At 45.3% G+C, this 20,753-nt stretch overlaps 1 protein-coding gene across 1 annotated transcript; it reads left to right on the plus strand.

Annotated features, from left to right (window-relative positions):
* The first annotated feature begins 14,556 nt into the window (after nt 1-14,556).
* Nucleotides 14,557-20,748, plus strand: LOC121335988 (matrix Gla protein). Its single transcript, XM_041404611.1, has 5 exons — nt 14,557-14,678; nt 17,297-17,447; nt 18,228-18,263; nt 19,421-19,496; nt 20,371-20,748. Exons 1-5 carry the CDS (start codon nt 14,574-14,576, stop codon nt 20,510-20,512), a joined length of 510 nt encoding a protein of 169 aa, XP_041260545.1. The 5' UTR covers nt 14,557-14,573; the 3' UTR covers nt 20,513-20,748.
* The last annotated feature ends 5 nt before the right edge of the window (nt 20,749-20,753 follow it).

The following is a 20,753-nucleotide window of genomic DNA, read 5'->3' on the forward strand; positions in this document are numbered from 1 at the left end:
TAAGATGTTGCAGTGAGTAACCTTACCCAGGAGAGGCTGTTGTGGATCAGAGCAAGGCACGCTCTCACCATCTGTACAGCCAGGAAAGAGAACTGTCTGCAGCAGATGACCTTTTGAATGAGTGGGTGTACAGGGGTAAAATATAAGAATATATGTCTGAATTCTGCTGGATGCCCTTGTGGCTTTTGTGCATTGAAAAAAGACTATAGAAGTACAGTATAGATGCTAAGAGCTGAAGGCTGTGCCCCAAGAGAGGGGAAGGGTCTAAGTTGTCAGAATACCTTGCTGCTTTTGCCCTGGCAATGGGCAGAGATTGTAGCACTGGGCTGGAATGAAGCAGCTTGTGAATGAAGCAGCTTTGGTGTTGATCTGTGTGAAGGTGCGAGCCCAGAGATCAGCCTCTCTGAAACACTGGGGAACCAGAGGGTCCCATGATAGACCCTGTCACACTACAGCTCTGAGGATAAGAGATGGCTCACATCCCACTGGCCCAGAACCCAGGCAGAGCAAACTCACACCTGCCTTCCAGAATCCTCATGATGTGTGATGGTTTTGAACTCCGGGTTTTGTGCCAGCCCTAGAATGTGCAGGGCTGTATCTCCTGCCAAGAGCCCTGCTCACTTTCCCTCAGTTGGAAAACTGCTCCTTTTTACAGCAATAGCTTGCTCCTCCCTAAACCCTCCCTAGGAAGGGTTTATTCCTTTGTCTGCAGTATGGTAGAGAGGGGAGGTCTTCTGGGGAGACATCTGTGAGGAGTCTTAGCATTGTAAGTGCTTCCAGTGCCATGCACATCTGTCTGTGGTCCAGATCAAAGAGTGTGGGGGCCCTGACCTGCTGCACGAGTGCCTGAAGTCTGTGTCTTGGCCAGCTGCAGAAACTGGGCAGAGCGACGTGACTCTTCCTTAGTGCTGCAGGGAAACAAAATAGGACATGAATGAAGCTCTGGTTCTGCAAACAAGCCTGAGAGTAGAAGCAGTGTCCCCAGCGACTGTGCTCGCTGTGTACACAGCTAATTATAGGGATAACTTTTCAGGAGCTTATGTACACTGGGGAGTTTTATTCCCCCTGCACCTTACAGAGCTCTGCATCTAACCAACAAATTTAGGAGCCGCAAGCGAGGCACAGGAAAAGCCTCCTCCTCCTCCTCCTCCTCCAGCTGTTCTGCAGTACTTTGCAGGACTTAGCACAGACAGCCCTGGGGTGCTGCACACAGATGTGGTGGCAGTGGAATAAGAGGGTCTGCCTTAATCCCTGTGCTCAAAGGCTTCTGCAGTGCAGCTTTGGTGGGCTTAGCCACTGCAATAGGACTTTTGAGGTAGAAACCAAGGGAAGAATCATGTGCATGGGTCAATCTCTTGTTTGTTTTATTTTTGGGTCTTGTGCCCCATTGTGTCATCTCTGACCTAAACTCATGATGTGTGTGGCCCAGATGTTTTGAGCTGTCTGGGGAGGCTGGTTTGGTTTGCAAATGAAGGAAATGCTAGGTGCAAATTGACAGAGGGCAGGATGAAGGGGTTCCCTTTCACCTCAGCATTGCAGACATACTGTGGTATGAGGACTCCTGCTCTGCAGCAGCATGTGAACTCAAAGGACATTCAAAATATCTAAGATGAAAGCTCAATGTGCCCAACAGGAAAGTGAGGCTGCAAAGATGTGTCAGAGCTGCTGTCTTTACCCCAGGGAACAGGGAATTGGGTTGTGTTGTGTAAGATGCAATTCCATATCCATCTTTGGTGAGAAAGGAGAACATCTCCAGAAGCAGAATGTTACAGAGACCTGGAGGTTCAGCAAGGGGACTAACATTTTTTTATTTTATTCCCCTGAACTGTTGTGTGTGACATTAAACAATGAAATGTTGCTTAGAGGTGAACTAGCCCCCATCTGCTGCAGGTTGAACCAAGACATTGTGTATGAAAACCTGTGCCTCAGCTTTGTCACTTCAGTCCCACTGCACACAGAGTTATGGATCTGGCTGTGGGGGCATGCTGGCTGCAGAGGATCTGACTGCAGAAGGACTGAAGAACCTTTGCACCTACCCTGAAGGAGAGGAGCAGGCACTGCGTGAGTCTGCCTTGTCTGCATTGCTCCTGCTCTTGGCAGTGGCTGGGAGGTGTGAGAGGCAGCACAAAGGGAAGAGACGTCTCCCAGGCCATGCAGCCCTGGTGCCTTAAGTACGCAGAGGTGGACCACCAGCACAGCAAGGCAGGACTGAACTTCTTCCTTTCTTCTAGGGATCCTGCCAGCTTTGAATAAAAAAAAAAAATTAAATTTCTCAGCTATAGCTGTCACAGAATGAACTTTACAGCACCTAAGTCAGATCTGATCTCATGCACAGAAGTCCAGCACTGAGCTGGGCCTGAGTTCCCAGGACAGGGAGGAGACAGTGATGATTTAGAATGACATATGGTAGGATCAATTGTCCTCCTTATCATAAAAGGATGGAAGGCATGGCTGTCTGACACCTCTGTTCACAGAATCCCAGAATGGGTCTGTGGAAGGGACCACAGTGGGGTCATCTGGTCCAAGCTCCCTGCTCTAGCAGGGTCATCCCAGAGCACATGGCACCGGACTGTGTCCGGATGGTTCTTGAATATTCCAGTGAGGGAGACTCCACAGCCTCTCTGGGCAATCTGCTCCAGTGCTCAGTCACCCATACCATAAAGAAATTCTTCCTTATATTCAGATAAAACTTCCTGTGCATGAGTTTCTGCCCATTGCCTCTTGTCCTGTTGCTTGGCATCACTGAGAAGAGCCTGAATCCATCCTCTTGACACACCCTTTCAGATTACAGACATTGATGAGGTCCTCTTTCAGTCACCCCTTCTCGAGCCTGAACAGGCCCTGCTCCCTCAGCCTTTCCTCACAAGAGAGATGCTCCAGTCCCTTCATCATCTGTGTTGTCCTCTGCTGGACTCGCTCCAGGAACTCCATGTCTCTCTTGTGCTGAGGGACCAAAGGGAGTTCATTTGGAAGGAAGCTAAACCAATAAATCTGGGCAGAAATATTAGAAACAAACTCTCTCTTGCCGGTGGACAGATGACAGGACTTAGTCACTCTTAATCACCTCCACAGAGGATGGCTTCCTCTCAGTACCACAAATGGCAGCCCACAGGATGGCAAAGACTTGGGGACAGTTGACACAGGTGGAGGAAATATTGTCTGAAGGATACAGCTGGGACAGTGGTTTGCAGGACCATGAAAGAGGAGGGAAAGGAAGAGCCAAAGGCTGTTTTGAGGGGAGAGGACTTGCCCAAGGAGTGCTGTGGGCAGCAAGGGGTAAGGGTCAGTGAGGGAAGGTGCTGGGTGGATACCACAGAGAGCTGATAATGGTGGAGAAGAGAACACAGAAGTGTTTTTTCTAAGGCCGTGAATCAAATACCTCTTTGACCCATTTTGGCTTAGTCACTAAGGAAACTTCAGAGGAATATTTTCAGTGGAAAAACCTGCAAAACCACAAGATGCACATTGAATAAGAGCGTACTTGTTCTCTCATTTGAATTTCTATCTTCTCTGCTGAAGTACCTGCAAATCCATACAGGCAGGCAGGCTAGTTGCACTATCTGGAAAGCAGCAATTCTGTCCAGGTTAGAGGAAAGGCCCATCATAACTGCATCCCTGCCTGCCCAAGACTCCACGTATGGCAGTTATGCAGAGTTGCCCTGTGCATCACAGCTGCAAACAGCGCTGTGTCCTCCTCCCCACACGCTCACCAGGGCTCAAGCCATTGAATATCCATGGATCACAACAGCCCCTGCAGAGCCCCACATGGTGTCCATGCACAGGTTGAAATGCCAGCCGTGTGCAGTCTCCAGCCTGAACACATGGGCTGTGTGAGCACTCCAGGTTTCTCCCTATCCCTGTGTTATGAGTACTGCGTTATGTATTCTTTGTGTCTTCCACCTTCCTCTTTTCCTAGGCTAGACCCCACATCTCATCATCTTGTTAGGGATTAGTGTAATTCTATGCCACCCATGTCATGTGCTCTGTATGTCTACATCACCAGCATTATTTCTTGCCTTTTACCTAGTAGATGAGGCATTGCTATCTGTAACTTTCTCAGTCCAGCTTAATTCAGCACATCACTACTTCCACAGGTGCCAGGAGACATAGCATGGGTGCAGTCCAATTCCAGCTCCTTTGTTTGTGGGGGCAACTGCAGACAAATGTCAAGTCCTTGGGTATTATAATCAGCTGTCAGAAGAGCAGGATGGGAACTTGCAGTTTTCCTGTTTCCTTGCTCTGTTAGTTGCTGGAAGGAATAGAATAATCACCTCAAGAAAAAATGTTCAACTATTTTCTTCCCCACTAGAGGAGAGGGAGATAGAGGAAGAAGAGAGGGCTGTATGCCTGAAAGACTGCAATTTAAAATACAGTGGTGATATTTTCAACATAAATCTGTTGTGCTCAGAGTATTCTTTGGCATCTTGGAATTCAATGTGGGTGTTGATCCTGGATATATCATGACTTCCCATTGCAATCAAGACTTTATTTTCCTTGGCCAATTTTTTCTGTTCTTTGGCTGAGAAACAGAAAAGACAGACAATAACTTACCCCAGGCTGCTGAGTAAGCCTGGAGGCAGAGCTGGAGACAGAACCCAGATCTTCTGCATGCAGATCTCCTGAATATAAGCCATATGGCCACACTTTCTCTTCACCTTCCCTCTCCCTGTGACTCCCAATGGCTATTTGCTTAAGCTGAAATGGCAGTATTTCACCAGCAGTAAAAGGCTGTCTTGGTTGGTTGCTTGCTTGGCACAGCTGAAGCGGAACAGACCAGGATCATTGTTTTCCCTCCACTCCTTGCCAGTGAGACCTTTCCTCCTGGATGAACTTCTTTATTCTTTTGGGGTCTGATGGTGAATGGGCTTCCTTGCTGCATTGCTTTCTCCAAGCAGTTGCCATGCTTTCTTGGATCCCTGGGCATCCTGGGTTTCAGACCCCATCTTGTAGCAACATTTTCAGGTTTTTTACTCTGTTGAAACACTAGCAGTAGAGAAAATATTATGTTAAGCAGATATTAAATATTATGTTATATAATATTATGTTAAGCAGATATATTTGTGTTATCAATATTTCAATATTATTTTGTATAATAAGCAAATATTTGAATATTATTGTGTTTAAATATTTTATTACATAGATATTAAGAAGGCATACTTGCATAATCAAGAAGTACAGGTAGCAGGTGAGAAGAAAATGTGAATGAACCCTTGCTTGGTACATTTTAGTCATGGCAAGACAGTAGCAGAAAGGAAGGTATTGTTAAAGTGAAAGACAGTTTCTCATGATATAGCTGAGGTAGTAATGCTTATATCAAAGGATCAACAGTCTTTATATGTTCATCAATCTTCTTTCCTGTTCTGTCATCCTGGAGTCTGGATACTGCCATGCTTAATGGGTCTTTCAGGTGCTTCCATCTTGCAGGTGTCTGGCATGGGAGCAGCACATCTTTGGTGTCTCTGCTGTGGCCGGGTTGCTCACTGCCACAGAGACACAAACCACTCTGGAGAGATGCTCCCACAGAGCAGCAGGCAGAAGCAGGCTGTCCTGAGAATCACCCTGTTAAGGTTGTTCTCAGGATCCCAAACCAGGGTCTCTTCTTTCTGCCTCGCTACCTGCAAGCAGCATGGAGACTGGAGCGTACAAGGCACTCCACAGGTTCCCTCTCAGTCTCCAGGACAGGGCTGGCTCCCACTGCACCCTCCTCCTCCCTGCTGGCTCCCTGTCTCTGCCTGAGTGACAGGTCCTCTGACCCTGGTATGATTTTATTTCTCTTTTTGCCCATACCCTTGCCCTAGAGGCAGCTCTGCCTCAAGCATAACACTGCTGCTCCCAGGGAAAAGTGCCTGCCTTATCGCTTGTGCCCCAGGCACTCCCTTTTAAAAAGAACAAATATCCTATGCAAAAGGAGAACAGAGAGAACTCACCAGGCACTCTCTGTCAGAGTGGTGATGAAGAAAGACTGAAGCAACACAAGCAAATGGATTAGCACTTTGTCTGGGGCCCTGTTCAAAGGTTTCTGTTTGGCCTCTGAGTCCTGAGAGTGGTATTTCAGTGGACTCCTTCTTGGCAAATCTGGCTTTGTGATTTAGGACAGTAAAACCCTTCTTCTTTTAACAATAAAGATAACTTCATCTAGAACATTTCAAACTCAAGAAACTTTTACCAGCATTTTACAAATAGGGTGGGATTCTTTCTTTGGCTCTTCCTATGGAAATGAGGTGATCTGTGTCTGCTTGTCCTGTCCCCACTTTGAAACGATCAGACACATCTGCCAATAGGGCAGTGGTCTCTAAGGTACTATGCTGCTACTGGTTTTGTGAGACTATGTGTTGGGCAGAAGTGGAAAGTGCCAGGACTGCATGATTAGCTTTTTCATGTCGGGGCACTGTAGTCTTGCTCGTCACATGCCCTCACATCCTCGCTGGGACCCTCAAGTTCCCCAGGATGAGCTGCCTGGGAGCTGCTCCTTGCCCACTGCCTTCAATGGTACCGATGTTCTCTGAATCACTTCAGGGCCACCTTCTTGAAAATTCAGGATTGTTTACTTCTGTTTGGGCTGGATTTGTCTGAATGTCTGTCCTTATGCTGGGAATCCATCAAGCATGCAAATCCAAAGCTCCTGAAGTAGTTGTCTTCTATTCCTAGCCATGACAATCAGCCAAAGACTTGGCGCTGCTTTATTTATGTTTGATATATTAAATCTGTCTCTGTGATTTCTCTGTGACAGACAGAGATGTCACAGATGGGCAACATGTGTGGGAGGGGACTCTGCAAGCACCATCCTCCTCTGCTTCTCCCCAAGCTCCACCACCCACTTAGAGAAATCCCAAGGAGCCCATTCCCCAGATCAATGGCAAAAGCAGCAAAAGTTCACACTAAATACAAGGACAAGGGATGTTCCTGGGGCCCTGTAGATTTTCAGGGAGCTCACACAATTTGGCAGAATGAAGGTCAGCCCCAGGCAGGCAGGGATGGGCAGGAGAAAACTCCAGCAGAAAGACATCAGGAATCTTTTTCTTGAGAGCAACTTAAGGTTAACTTTGTGCCTCAGTGCTAAGTTTTGCATGGAGGAGGCAGAAACCTGATCTGAGATTTCAGGTGCTTGCTGTCAGGCAGGAGAGAAGGAGCTAAAGCCAAGCTCAGCTGTCATGCCAGCCTTGCAGATCTCTCTTTGGTGGAGTACAGAGCTCCTCATAGCACTCCTGCTGCTGTTTTACTGGTGGTGTCCCTCTCAGGAAGTGCAAACTCCGTGTGATAAATTATTTTCTTATGTTCTTACTCAAGATCTTCCCAGATAAGGTAATGACAGATATTTCTATTTAGCAGTCCAGTGCCTGCAATGGAGGATTGGGGCAGTAACAGATCATTGTTAGAGTGATAGCACAGAGAGACCAGACAATGCAGAAGAGTTCCAGGGGCTGAAAAAGGGAGTGAACTTGGGATGCCTGTGTATCATTTGTCATCACCAAGCACCATGCTTGGGAAGGCCAGGCAGTGATAAGTGGGCTCTTGGCTGAGGGAAGTGCTCCTGCCAGACCTCTTCTCCCGTGAAGGGCTGAGGACAGGCACTTAACCACATGTCTGTCCCTACTGCAGCTTGTGCAGCACTTGGCACAAACAGGACCTTAATCCTAACGAGATCCCTGGGCAGCTCTAATGAAATGACTGACCTGACTGCAGTCCTTGCTGCTCATTTCACTTATTCACTAAGGTCTCAAAATAGACAAGGGTCTATTTAGGAGATAGTGCATATGTCTTTACTATGCAGTGTTGCTATTTTATTTAATGGATCCTCCAGTAGGTTCATTGGTTCCTCCTCCAGTTCACTAGTGAAATGACCATCAAGAAAGACAATCACCTGCCTCAGAGAGATGAAGTGGCAGACAGGTTCTTGGCCAAGTAACACAGGGGAAGGTGTGTTCTACAGATGTGTACAGATGCTTGGTATATAATATATGCACAGCAGAGATTCTCATTCAGTGTCTGCTGTACGAAAATATATGGTAGTAAACAACATTGTCACTAATCTTAGGCTTAGCCAGCCAGCAGGGTTGTAACTGCTTGTGTACCCAATATGTGACTCATGCAGTGTATTTTCCTGATAAATGTACAGTAATATTTTCCAGTGAAGCCATGGCTGTAGGTGGGAGACAGTGAAAGGAAATCCAAAATAATACAATCCAGTTGGTGCCAGGAAGTATTGTGAGCAGATTCTATTACTGGAACAGAAGGGAAGAAAACATTGGTTAAAGACCAGGAAGGACAAAAGTGTCTTTGTTGGCAAAAGTCTTTAAAGGATGATTCTGCTGTGAAAAATAGTGGAATGCACTTCCATGACTGATACATGTAAGTCATATGTGTGCTCTTACGTGATTTTTGACATCTGTATTGAATCTTAAAATTACATCCTTTATCATGTAGGTAGACAAAAAAGGACAGATAATTTCAGCAGAAGAAGAAGTCAGATTTTTCTGAGCAGATGAGGGGGAATGTTGAATCCAAAACTGTTGCATCATGCCTGCAGCACCGGAGTCTTGCTCTTTTTCTTGTACACCCATCCTGGTTTTCCTCCCTGTGCCTGGCTAAAAGGATCATGAGATGAAATGGAGAGTTCTGAAAGAAACTTATTATGAAGCAGATGACATCCAAAGCTGCAGAACCACTTGAGATGGGTTTGGATAAAGAGTTTTCCATACTGAGGTCATAATAAGAGGTCTTTATACTGCCTTCTGATACTTCATTTTGTAGTGATTATTGTTGCAGTATTGAAGTAACAGAAGGCAATGCAAGACACTATAGAAAGCAAAGGTTATTTCATTTCAAACCACACTGATTTCACTCACTCTGACTAACACCCCCATAACCACATATTCATAGGCAATAGAAAGTATTTGTTTATACTATTCAATTTTCTTGCAATCACACAGAAGATTTAATTCATGGGCTCTGGAGTTCTCATTATCTCTCCTGTATTTCTCTTAGTTTGGCCACCATATGCTCATTTTAAATGCATCTTTTGCATCCTGCAGGAGCTGGCAGTAACTGTTGTCTATTTTGCTTCCATCCTTTCCCACCTCTGAGTATCATTAGAACTCATCCTCCATTGTCTCCTCATCTAGGTATCGTAGAGCTCAATCTTGTTCTTCATCCAAACACCATCATCTCCAGGCATCTATTTCTTTTTTCTTTTATTAAGTCTTAGGTGTACTCTGCCTCTTGTTTTAGGACTTACCTGGTTTTAAACTGTGATATATTTTCCCCCCCAGTCTGGATATCCTGAGGGTCTGTGTCAATATGCTGGGATTTTAATGATCTGCTAATCCAGCTTCCATCACTATGGGCTGTTCTTGTAGCCCTTCTTATGCCTTTCTTCCCAGTGCTTTCGTGCCCAGACCTCTTCTTTGTTCTCCATTTCTATTATTTTATTGTTTCTTTTATAATTTGAAGAAAATTGGGACCACTAATGACAAAGACACCTCTCACAGAGTGGTGGGTTTTGGAGTCCAATGCCATTTTAGGAAGAAGGAAAAACTAATCTTAAAGATCTGATTTATTACAGAATCATTGAGTATATTGAGTCAGAAAGGATCCATCAGGATCATTGAGTCCAGCTCATGGCCCTGAGCAGAAAACCCCAGGAATCACACCCTAAGCCTGAGAACATTGTCCAAACATTTATTGAATTCTTGAATTTATCTTTCCTTCTCCTTTTAAAATTCTTTCCTGCTTTATGTGAACACAACAATTCTTAATAAAAATAATCATTTGCCAAGTTTAATGCAAATAAAATAAATATGTATTCAAAAAGCATATAAACAGTATGAAATTAATATTAAGGAAGGTCATCAAGTCAAATGATTTGACTATCATGTGACATTAGGAACATTAACATAATTTGCAGTTATGCACAAGAAGATAAGAGTAATCAGATTTCATGCTTCAATAAATAAGAATGCCTTTCTTCTTGCCACAAACAGCATTTCACAATTAGCTGTGTACTGGGTATTTCCCTCCACTCCCTAGCATTCCTTTGTATTCTATCTGATATTAACAACAGAGGCCAAGACCAGGGGTTGGATGTGCCACAGAAAAAGTTATTTGCTTATTTTCAAGTTGTTGCTAAAGACAACATTTATGATCCTTTAGATACTGAACTGAGATAGAACAAAGAAATGGATATAATACTACAGGGATGCTTGTAAATACTTCAGTGGTCTCCTGCATTCAAGACAGACAGAAGATAAATGTTTCAATCCAATCTTGGCTTCATAAGGGCTGGCAGATATGGGATCTAAGATGCTATCCTAAGTATGTTGTTAAAAAGACAAAAAAAAAAAAAGTATTATTGTTATTTTTTTATTTACCAGATGGATGAGAAGAGTGAAACCACAGCTGCTCTCTTATCTCTTCCCATGTCTGTACAGGAAATAAGGCGGGTAAATCTCATCTGATCCCAAAGAATGAATCAGGTCAGGACATTTTTGTGTTCATGTGGTGAAGCAAGGGGGATGGGTGTGGAAAAAGAAGAGAGATTTCTGTTCCCTTTTCCCATAAGAGTGCAACCCAGAAGCATGCTCTGTTTATACAGACAAAGTTTGAACATTTTGCTTGCCTATTTTTCATAGGATTCTTGAAGTACAAGAAATGCAAGTTTCTTCTATGGGTTATTTAATATCTATGCAAGAGCTTCTGCCAATTTTTTCAACTTCCAAATAATATTAATATTAATCTGTCTCTTCCTTCTTTCCCGGATTGAAAGAGAAATATGCTGATCAGTGTGTATGGACATGTGTGGGTGGGTGGGGGTGAAGCCAAAGGAAGCAACAGAGTTAGGTCTTAGCCCTGAAATGTTTTGGTTGCTTTATTCAGTGAACTGAATAACCTTGGTCTGACTTCTGTGAAATTAGTCTTCTCTGCTCATGAACTTCCTATTACCAGCCAAACACAGCTGTTCTGGCAAGTCCTGGCCAGAGACAGGCAGTTTGAGGTAACTCAGTGATATCCCACAGAGTGTGCTGAGCTTTGGGCTTGAAGGCTTGAGCCAGGCTCACTTTCATCCAACGAGTTGAACTGGAGAGCAGTGAGCTCCCATTAGGCTGTACTGCTGACTCCAAATGCTCCTGTATTCATGGCCAGACTGAGATTTTTCTAAGACACTGGGCTTTGTTTTGAAGCTTGATGGATTACAGGGAGTAACATGGAGGATCGCAGCTGCATAGAGGTCGTGTCTGGACACTAATCTCTGAATTTCAGTAGAGTAAATGAAATTTAATTTTGCCATCACTAATATAATGCAGTGCTAAAAGCCTCCCCAGTTTACCAACCAACCAACCAACCAACCCCCACAGCTCACCAACTACAAACCTCTCCTTATGGTCATGATTAATGTGGAGACAGGCCCGAATTCTGTAAGTCAGAGCAAGTGGAAGAAGAGTTATCCTCTCACCCTCTGAATGTGTTCAGGGAAGAAGGATCTGGGCCTTTAAATGGTGTTTATTTTCAGTCCTGGTCCTTAGCCCTGGGATAATGAACAACCATTTGTCCCAGAGGCAGAGTGACATCCTTTAGGTTGGATGTGCAGGTGTACTCCACATCCATGGGCAAGAGAAAGTTACTGGCAGCTATTATGTAAGATGGACAGGGAAGCTTCTAAACTGCCCAAAATGTTGGAGGAAGCATGAAAGAAAATAACTGTAAGATGGTGTGGGAACCTTCCCACCCACAGAAGACTGACACTATCTGTGAGCTTCAGACAGTGGTTTTTACAACAGTCCTAAGACTACACATAGATCCACATTGTTAGAACCAATATGTATTTTCACACTGGAAACTGCTATTTTTGCAGAAAGTTGTAATGTTGGGGGCAAAATTTTCCACAGGGGAAAGGCCAAGACAGATTTCAAAGATTTGTGTTTAAATATTTTTGAATGAAAAACTCCCATCACTTACTTGTTATGAAATTACTCCTTTTTCCCCATTCCATCATGGAAGTGGAAATTAGTCATTGCAGTTATTTTGAAAAAAATTGTTTGATTGATATGAAACTAGATTTTCCTGTTTGTGTGCTCCCCCATTCTTTTAATCTTTAGTAATTTTTAAATCTAGTTTTGAAATGTTTTTTCCCCAGGTTTAACTAGCATTTGAACTAGTTTTTAATTCTGAGTAGCTGAGTGAGTTTACTGCCAGAGCTAACACACATTCAGATATGTATATCAAGTTCTTTAAATATCTGAAATGTGTTCTGTTTATTTTTATTTCATAGTCTTTTGACTAGCTTCTGTGTTTAAAAAACACCTCCCTTTCTAAAGCTTAGTGTCAGTATGCTAGTTTTCAGCACGATTTATTCCATGAGGTTGTTGACTTTAATTATATTGTGGATAGTCAAACACTCTTACTTAGTGGCTCAATTATTCTTGCTTCTTGGACCAGTTCCTAGGTATTACTTAGGACTAAATGGAAAAGTAAAAATAAAGTCTTGTTTTCTCATGTGCTGTAGAACTAGTTGTTCTAAGAAGCACTTGTTTATCAGGTTGAGAAATCTCTTCATAAGCCATAGACCATGTGGTGGCTGACTAACTTACATCCTGAAACACAGAAGCAAATTTGGAAAGGACTGTCCAGATTGGTAAGCCCAGTTACTGGATATTCTGGGTAACCTGGGTTTGGAAACCCTGCTCTGTTGCAGAGCTGATAGGGTTTATTCCCTTATTGGAGTGCTCAGCAACTCTGCTGAAGCCTTCCTAGCATGAGCTGGGCATTCAGTGAGGGAGACATAGATGTGGATCATGGCTTTAAAGACCGAGGCTGGAAATGGGACTTCTCCTAATCATGAGAGCTGTGGACTGTGACACAGCCCCTGGGGGGTACTGGAAACAAAACCTGACTGCTAGTCCATTGTCCTGCTGGAAAAGCCTTGAGGTCAGTGCAGGGATGGAGGGGCTCAGCAGCTCCCACAGGCTATGGTGAAAAGGTCTGTCAATTTGGGTGTGAGTGTAAATAATATTTTAGTCCTCATCTATAGCACTTCCCACCAGAAGTATCCATGAAGGGGGTGACCTGAGCCATACAGAGGAATCCTGCTGAGATCTCCCGGGTAACTTATCTAGAGTCACTGACAGATGCCCATGTCTTCTGCCACATTCTCAGTAGACATCTCAGAATCAGTGCTCTGTCCTTGCCTTTATGATTGTTGGTTCACAGTTCTTTTTGTTCCCCATTTATTTCTAGCTTATGAGCTTTTAATTTACAGCAGGATTCTTACTGCTAATTCTGATGGCAGATCTTGCCCTTGCCCTATTGCATATTATTCTGTTCCTGTTAATGAAGATTTAAATGTCATCCTTTTCATCCTGTAGGAGCTCTCAGACTTCCTTTTCATGGCTGCCTTCTTGCTTTGTGTTGTTGACAAAATTCCTCAACAAGCATTCATCTTAATCCCCGTCAAGAGAAGTAAAGTAAATCTAGTCTCAAGAGAAATTCAATTGGCAATTTCTCATAATTTCTCCTTTCCACTGCTTGAGCTTTTCCCCCATTTGTCTGGTTCCCTACTATCTTGCCGTGTTGGTTGTAATGGCCATTTTCTTCTACTTCACTAAGAGTTTGCCAGATGGCACTGGGGCCAATGATTTACCAGTATCTAGGCAGATGAGGGTGACCAGATCTTCTGAGCCCTGATTTCTTTCAGGGTTCAGCATGTCATAGGGTTGAAACTTAGATGACCCCGAAGGGTGGTAGACAAGGTCAAGAAATGCCCTCCTGTTTGCACTACTTTTCAAAGGTGGTTCCCTTTGCCTTGAGGACAGTTCAAGCTTGCTGTTCTCAGGCTCTGAGGGCCAATAGCTGCCTGCACAAGGACACAAATAACGTGGTATCTCCCTGCCACAAGGAACCTTCCCCAAACTCATAGAGCACTGCTGGAGCTAAAGATAAAACCCTTGGACAGGAGCTGCTCACTGTTCTCTGTCCAAACAGTGGTGGTTCTTTATCTCCATGGATATGCTGTCATTCTCATTTTGGGCCAGAAGCCCAAAGCCCAGTGCAGCAGTCACATGTCCCAGGCACTGCTGTGAGTGCCATGTGAGCAGAGGGTGCACTTCAGGGGTTTGGGTGTGTCACTTTTGGGGGTTTTGGAGCTGACACCTTTGCTATGTGAGTTTTCAGTCTGGTATTAGCCTGCCATTCAGAGGGGGATCAGTTGTAAAAGCAGCATGAAAGGAGATGGGAGAAGGATCCTGGCCTACTGTTCCCTGTGGATGAACAGGTGCCCTGGCTAGCACTGTAGCTTGAGATAGAGCACAGCCAGAAAAGGAGGGGGTGAAAGGCAGGGGTGTTCTTGCAACAAAGAAGGAGACTGGCGCTTGTACTCATATTTCTGTCCACTCACTGCTCCCAGGCACAGGAAGGCAACCTGGATGTGGCTGTGTCCCCTCTACCCGCTGGTGTGTGCTCTGGCTCTCTCCCTTCTGGCTCAGTTCTTTGATGTTTCTGGCTTCCCGGCTGTGGGCAGAAGGTGGTTCTAATGGTAGCCTGGGGGTGGATCAAGAGTGGGAGAGGGGAGGAGTCACTGATCGATGCTAATGAATAAAAGGTCCCTCTTCTTCGGTCCGGGGTCCAAGACGCCAGGAGAGCTGCCCCCTGAGACAAGAGCTGCAGACTGGCAGGGAAGCGACAGCTTAGTGAGTATTCAGGGACTGCCTTGCTTTTCCTGGACAGCTGCTTATTATCAATGCCTCGCTGGTGCTTCACCGCTGTAAAATGTTAGGAGTGTTTGCTACAGCGTGTGTAGTGTTGTGATTTTCCACTCCAGCAGCAGACACATCAGGGCTGCTTTTCTGATCCCTCCTTTATTTGGAAGTCTACAGAGATTTCCCTGGCATGTGCAGATTTGTCTTAGCTCCTTTCTGTATTTCTAAGAGTGGATGCTGAAAGAAAGCAGAGGGATTGGGCTCACAGTGCTGCATGGTATGTTATCCCCAGGGCAGCCCACTGCTGCTGAGTAGGGGAGATGTGTGCTGGGAAAGTATGGAGTGCAGGGGGAGCAGAAAGGAGTACTATTGCAAGAGGAAGAATTCCCCGAAGGAGATTTGTTGGAATAGGGCTGTGTAGCTGGCATGTTCACTCATCCCTTGAAAAAATGTATTGCTTCTGTGGTAACAAATGAAACATTTGGGTTAAAGTGGTGTTTGTGGCTGTTCTGCTGTGGTTGATGGCAGGGTATGCTCCAGGCATTCTGGGATCAGAGTCCTCTGAAATGAGAGCAGAGACTCCTAGGGAGCAGAAAGCTCTGCTCTGAGTGAAGACAAATAAAGAGGGTTTGGCTCAAAAGCGTGTTGGAGTTTCCCACTGGGCAGCATCACTTTCTTTCCAAAGTACACCCAGCATCTTCCTCTCTGTGCCCCACTGCTTTCCCACTGGGGTCGGTCCTCCAGCCTCTCCCTTGTGTTTTTCTTTCTTAGCAGCTACTGTACAAGACATTTAGGAAACCTATAAAATCTACATTCAACAGTAAGTCCAAAACTTCTAAGTTCTAAGAAATTAAAAGGATCCCAGAGCAGGATATTTCCTTAAAGAGACTGGAGTGGCAGGGCACAGAGCGGCACCAGCAAAGTTTCAGTTCCCCTTTGACCTTGTGTCTATAGCAAACTTATGGCTTTTTTTCCCAAGTTTTCCTCCTCATTTCAGGCTAAGCTCTGAATACAGACAAGAAGTGGATGTGTAGTGGGGGGCCTTGATGGTGCAGGACTGAGCTGCTCTCCACATGGGGTGGGATAATGGGGATGAAGAGCAATTCTTTCTCTTTGGTCTGAAGTCCCTGGTAATTTTTTTTTCCTGAGACAGGATGCTTCAGGTAAGGGTCATGAGTTTGACATTGAAAGAGTAAATTGCAAAGCCCAGAGAAATATTTTTCCAGTGGATTTCACTCCTCACTGATTAAGTGTTGGGCTCTGGCTACATGTCCCTGTAGTTCTTGGCTGTGTTACCTTCAGTGTGGCTTCAGGGACTGGCCTCTGAAGGTGGCAGCAGTGACAACAGCACAGTGGTTTGGGGAAAATGGCCTGCAGCCAGAGTGCATTCACTTTGCATCCTGTCAGTGAGAAATCCTGATTCCTGTATATACTCATAGACAAAACAGGCAATAGTCACAGCTTGGATGAGACATAAGAATGGTTCCTGCGGCTTCCTATGTTCATCCCCAGGCAGTGTGGGGGGTCCCAGCCCCATCACTGCCCCTGGGGGAGGGCTGGCAGGCAGTGGGTGCCCACTCCCCTCCCTACCTTGCCTCGCCTACCTTGCCTCTAGCAAACTCAGCAAGGATAACCATTTCTATAACTCCTTTTCTCTTTCACTGCTTCTCACTGTTCCAAGAGTTGGAGAGTGCAACACCCCATGTTTTGTCCATCTCTGCTGCCCATGGTATCAGATCCAGTTCTCCCTGAGACTGCTGGCCTTGAAGATTCATCCCAGATGAAAAGCCCTATGTTGGCATATGCCTTTGGTGCCCATGAGGCATGGATTGCTATTGCTAGACCAGAGAGGGAAATGTTTGCCTCTGACTCCACCAAGATGTTGTCCTTTGGGACATGCAAGAGGAGTCTGGGGTCAGCACCACAGTGAGAGCCTTCAGAGACAGAGTTCTGGGTGCTGCTGTCATCTCAATGCAAAAATCATGAGCACACCAGCAGAGGGATTCTTTCAGGTTGCTTCTTGTCACTCCCGAGGCAATAAAGTAGGAGATGAAAAGGGGCAGCAGGGTTATATTCCTCCTCTGCTAGCTGGCAGGCTGTCATTGCAGCAGAGGGCAGCTGGAGAGAGGGGGATTGAGTGGGACTGGAATGTCTGAAGCCTCATGCTCCATGTCTCCATCGGCAAAGCTGACAGAATAGTTGGGCTGGTTGTATCCAAACAGAATATGGTGAGGGCAAAGAGAGCAGATCAGAGGAAAAATCAGAAAAACAAACATTTACATTTGGGATCAACACACACCTCTGCCTTTGGGGCCCTGGCAGCCTGTGAAATTCCTTCCACTCGCCTAGGCCAGCTTTTCTGAGTGTGGAGTGCGGAGTGTGGAGTGCTAGTGACATGTTTGCCTCTGGATCACGCCCCCAGCCCTGAGCTATGAGAGGAAGGGGGCATGCCCCTTCCTTCCCAAAACCTAATCCAGTCTGCTAATAGAGGATGTTTTGTAATAACTCCAAGAAGTGTGTACCAGCTAGCTGTCACCTTGCCCAGGCTCTTTCACGGGCTCCCTCCTAGCTCTGTTTTCATAATAAACATTCCACTGCTAATTTTGCAGTCAGCCCAGCATCTCCAGCTGCCCTCAGTGAAAAGACAGCAAAACCCAGTGAGAAAGACAGAGCAACAGATTCATCCCTGGACTGGCACAATGCGCACTCTTGTCGTCCTTACGCTCCTGGCTGTCTTGGTGGTGGCTGCCACTTCCTATGGTAGGTGACCTTTATTATGGGCTACAATGAAAACTCCAAACCTGCAGACATTTATGGGTGTGTTCAGATGTTTGTCATTTAGCTTTGTGTCTTCTTTGCCCTTAACTTGATCCTTCGTTACCCTTAACTAAGATCGTCTTAGCCCTGATCCAGAGCTGTTACCTCCAGTCATTGGAATTCACATCCAGGATGCTTTAACCCTTTCCTCTCTGTTCCAGCTCACCTCACAGACTGCTCCTCTTTTTGTCCTTCTATTGTCTGAACTATATGCTAATTTTTAATTATTCCTTGCTAATTGGAAGTTTTCCCTTTTTCCTTTGCAATATCATCCCCTTTTCCTGGCGAGGCACACCGTTCCGTATTGGCGGAATTAAGATGCTGCTTTGTGCAAGACGGTGCTTCATGCAAGAAGTGCGTTTCACTGTGCTAATCCATTCTTTAAGAACACAAGCTTTGAAGGCAAATTGGTTATCCTATCACTGTAGTGTCAGGAGCAGAAGGCGAGGAACTGTGCTGGACAATCAGGCTGGATGACCAAGCATGAGTCTGGAAGCACTGACTAAATCACCAGGTGGCTCTGTATTAAACTCCTGAGCACTTTAAACTCCTCATATAAATTCTAGGTCAGGGATCACTGATCCCTTTCTCTTCCTTTTAAACACGTGCCTTAAAACCTGGCTTCTCTGATTTCTGTGTGTTTTCTATTGATCTGTTGTATATGAAATACTGAATCCCATCAATACAGTGTCATAATACATGTTTCATTCTTTCTTTCCACAGAGTCCCATGAGAGCATGGAGTCCCATGAGTATCTCAGTAAGAGACTGCTTTACTATTTTATTGAATTTGAAGAGTGCTACAGACATGTCCAAGATCATTTACTCATACTCCTATGAGGGAGAAAATAGGTAGAACAACTGAGCACAGGGAAACTGAATTTACTGAGTGATGGAGTTTCAGAATGAAAAGGGAGAGAGTTCAAGGAAGACTTCACATGTTTTGGCACAAGCTCATACCCCTATTTTGCATAGAATATAATGAGAATTGGAAAACAGAATTTGAGAACAGAGCCCAGGCCTCTGTTATGTGTACCAAAACCAGGTTAACTGACACTAGAAAGGGACATTGCTCAAAAAGCTCTGGGATGAGCATGGAAAGAGCCACTGTAGAAGACACGTACAGAATTTATTCTCCCCCAAGTACAAGGAGAGCCTTTACTGTAAGCACCTTGGAAGCAGGCAGGCTGTGTGAATAGGAGGGATCCTTTGGCTGGAAGGGGGAGAGAGAGTGTCACAGGAAAAGCAAGAAAAGGGTGAAGAATCTCACTTTGGAACAAGCAATATCCTGGAGAGGTTGGAGAACAGGTGAATAGAAATGAAAAAGAAAATAGGACATCTGGACGAAGGACTTCACAAAGCAGATAGTCAGCAACACAACGACACATGTGGAAGCCAAATGACATCCACAGACTCCTGAACTCTGCAACAGGACTGGAATTTTTCTCAAAAAAGTCAGAAGGGACTTTCAGGCCCCTCAGTCCAAAACTGCCACACAAACTTCTCAATGACTGTCTAACCTTGGAGGCAGAGAGATTTACTCAGGCCCCTCCTGTGCACATTTTCACAGTTCTTGTAGTTCTTCAGATGTCTCATGGTCTGTGTAGCTTGGTGCCTACCTCTTCTGGGCCAAGCTCCACTCAATCAGAGGGGCTGTGGCAGCAAAATCACAGTACCATTCCTCTGGGTGATTTGAATAAGAGCAGAACAAGAGCAGCATGGGCACTTCTGTACAGGCTGCACTAGAAACTGAGAGAGTCTACACATGAACCAGCCAGGGGACAGGAGGGAATATTAAAAGGTCCTGGATTTAATTACACAGGAGGGCAGACAAGGAAGCTGTTATAAAGGAAGCCAGCTTTTGTTGAAATCTGGCATTGACAAAGTGGCAGTCTGAATAACCCCTTGCCTTTTCAGATCCGTTCCTCAACAGGCGAAGGGCCAATGACTTCATCCAGGCTGACACCAGACTGAGAGCCATCACTCAGGAGAGGTATGTCATGGCCTCAGGATGCTGAGCTCGGAAGTGGGAAGAGATTCCTCCTTGCCAAGACAGGCTGTTAGCAGGGGTGGAAGCCATGGTCACTGGTGAAAAGCCTCAGTCCCTCTTTTAATGTGAGGTACCATTTAAGTCCCCAAACCCAGGAAAAGCAAGAATTCAGATAACAAAGAGCAGGTCCTTTGATTTGGAGACATGTCACATGTCCCATGCTGAGAAGAATAATGAATTTTTCTGAAGGAAGCAGCAACAGGAGAGAGAATGAGCGGGGGATGGTCCGAAAGAAAGCTCAGTTTGAGATCTTTTTCTAGTCCTCAGATCTCATGCAGAACTTGCATGACCTTTTCTAAACTAAAGGGCCATCTGAGGGCCTCCTTGCCTCATTTGTAAAATACAGATATAACCAATTTCATGCCTTATTCAAGGCTTGTGAAAATAAAAACTGAAGCACAGAAATCATCTCTTAGTGAGGCATAAGACAAACCTTCTTCTCAGCACCAGGTGACCCCTTTGCAGAATATTTCAGGTCTTTTTTCTATGTATATGTTTGGGAAAGAGCAGAAGAAGAGAGCAGGCTGGGGAAGGCTGCAAAGGGAGGACCCTTCCTCAACTTGAGGCAGGAGCCATTCCCTTCTCCCCACCACCTTACTTAGCCCCTAAATGAAAGGTTGCTTGAGGAGGCAAAACATTCCTGCTGTAGTCCCTGGGTGTGGTAAACACAGAAGCTGGTGTGCTAAGAGCTCTGTACCTGGATGATGGACTCTGATGGTGGATCCTGAATCCAAGTGGGGAGATTCAGGACAGGAAAGGGCTGTAGAGAGATATTTAAGATGACAGCACTTAGCCCTCTTCTCTGCTGCCTTTACAGGATCAGGGAGCGCAGTAAGGCACACCACGAGCATCAGAGGGAGCTCTGCGAGGACTACTACCCTTGTGAAATGTACGCCTTTCGCCACGGCTACCCTGCTGCTTACAAGCACTATTTTGGGGGGAGGAGGAGGACTAAGTAAAGGACGACCTGTCCCCTGACCCTGGGGCCTGGAGTCCAGGGTATCCTCCCCAAAATTGCAATGGCTCTGAAACATACTCAGTTGCTTGTATCCCTGTATGTTATCCTGCCTGCTGCTTCTCTCCCATGTAGCCATGGATTCCTACACTGTGTTAATTAGCGCTGAGCTGATGTAGCAGAGATCACGGAGAGTTCAGGATGTGGGTGTTTACTACAGAATAAATTGCTGGTTTGATACTATC

Source organism: Onychostruthus taczanowskii, unplaced genomic scaffold (assembly GCF_017590055.1).
Source record: "Onychostruthus taczanowskii isolate IOZ18803 unplaced genomic scaffold, ASM1759005v1 scaffold216, whole genome shotgun sequence".
NCBI lineage: Eukaryota > Metazoa > Chordata > Aves > Passeriformes > Passeridae > Onychostruthus > Onychostruthus taczanowskii.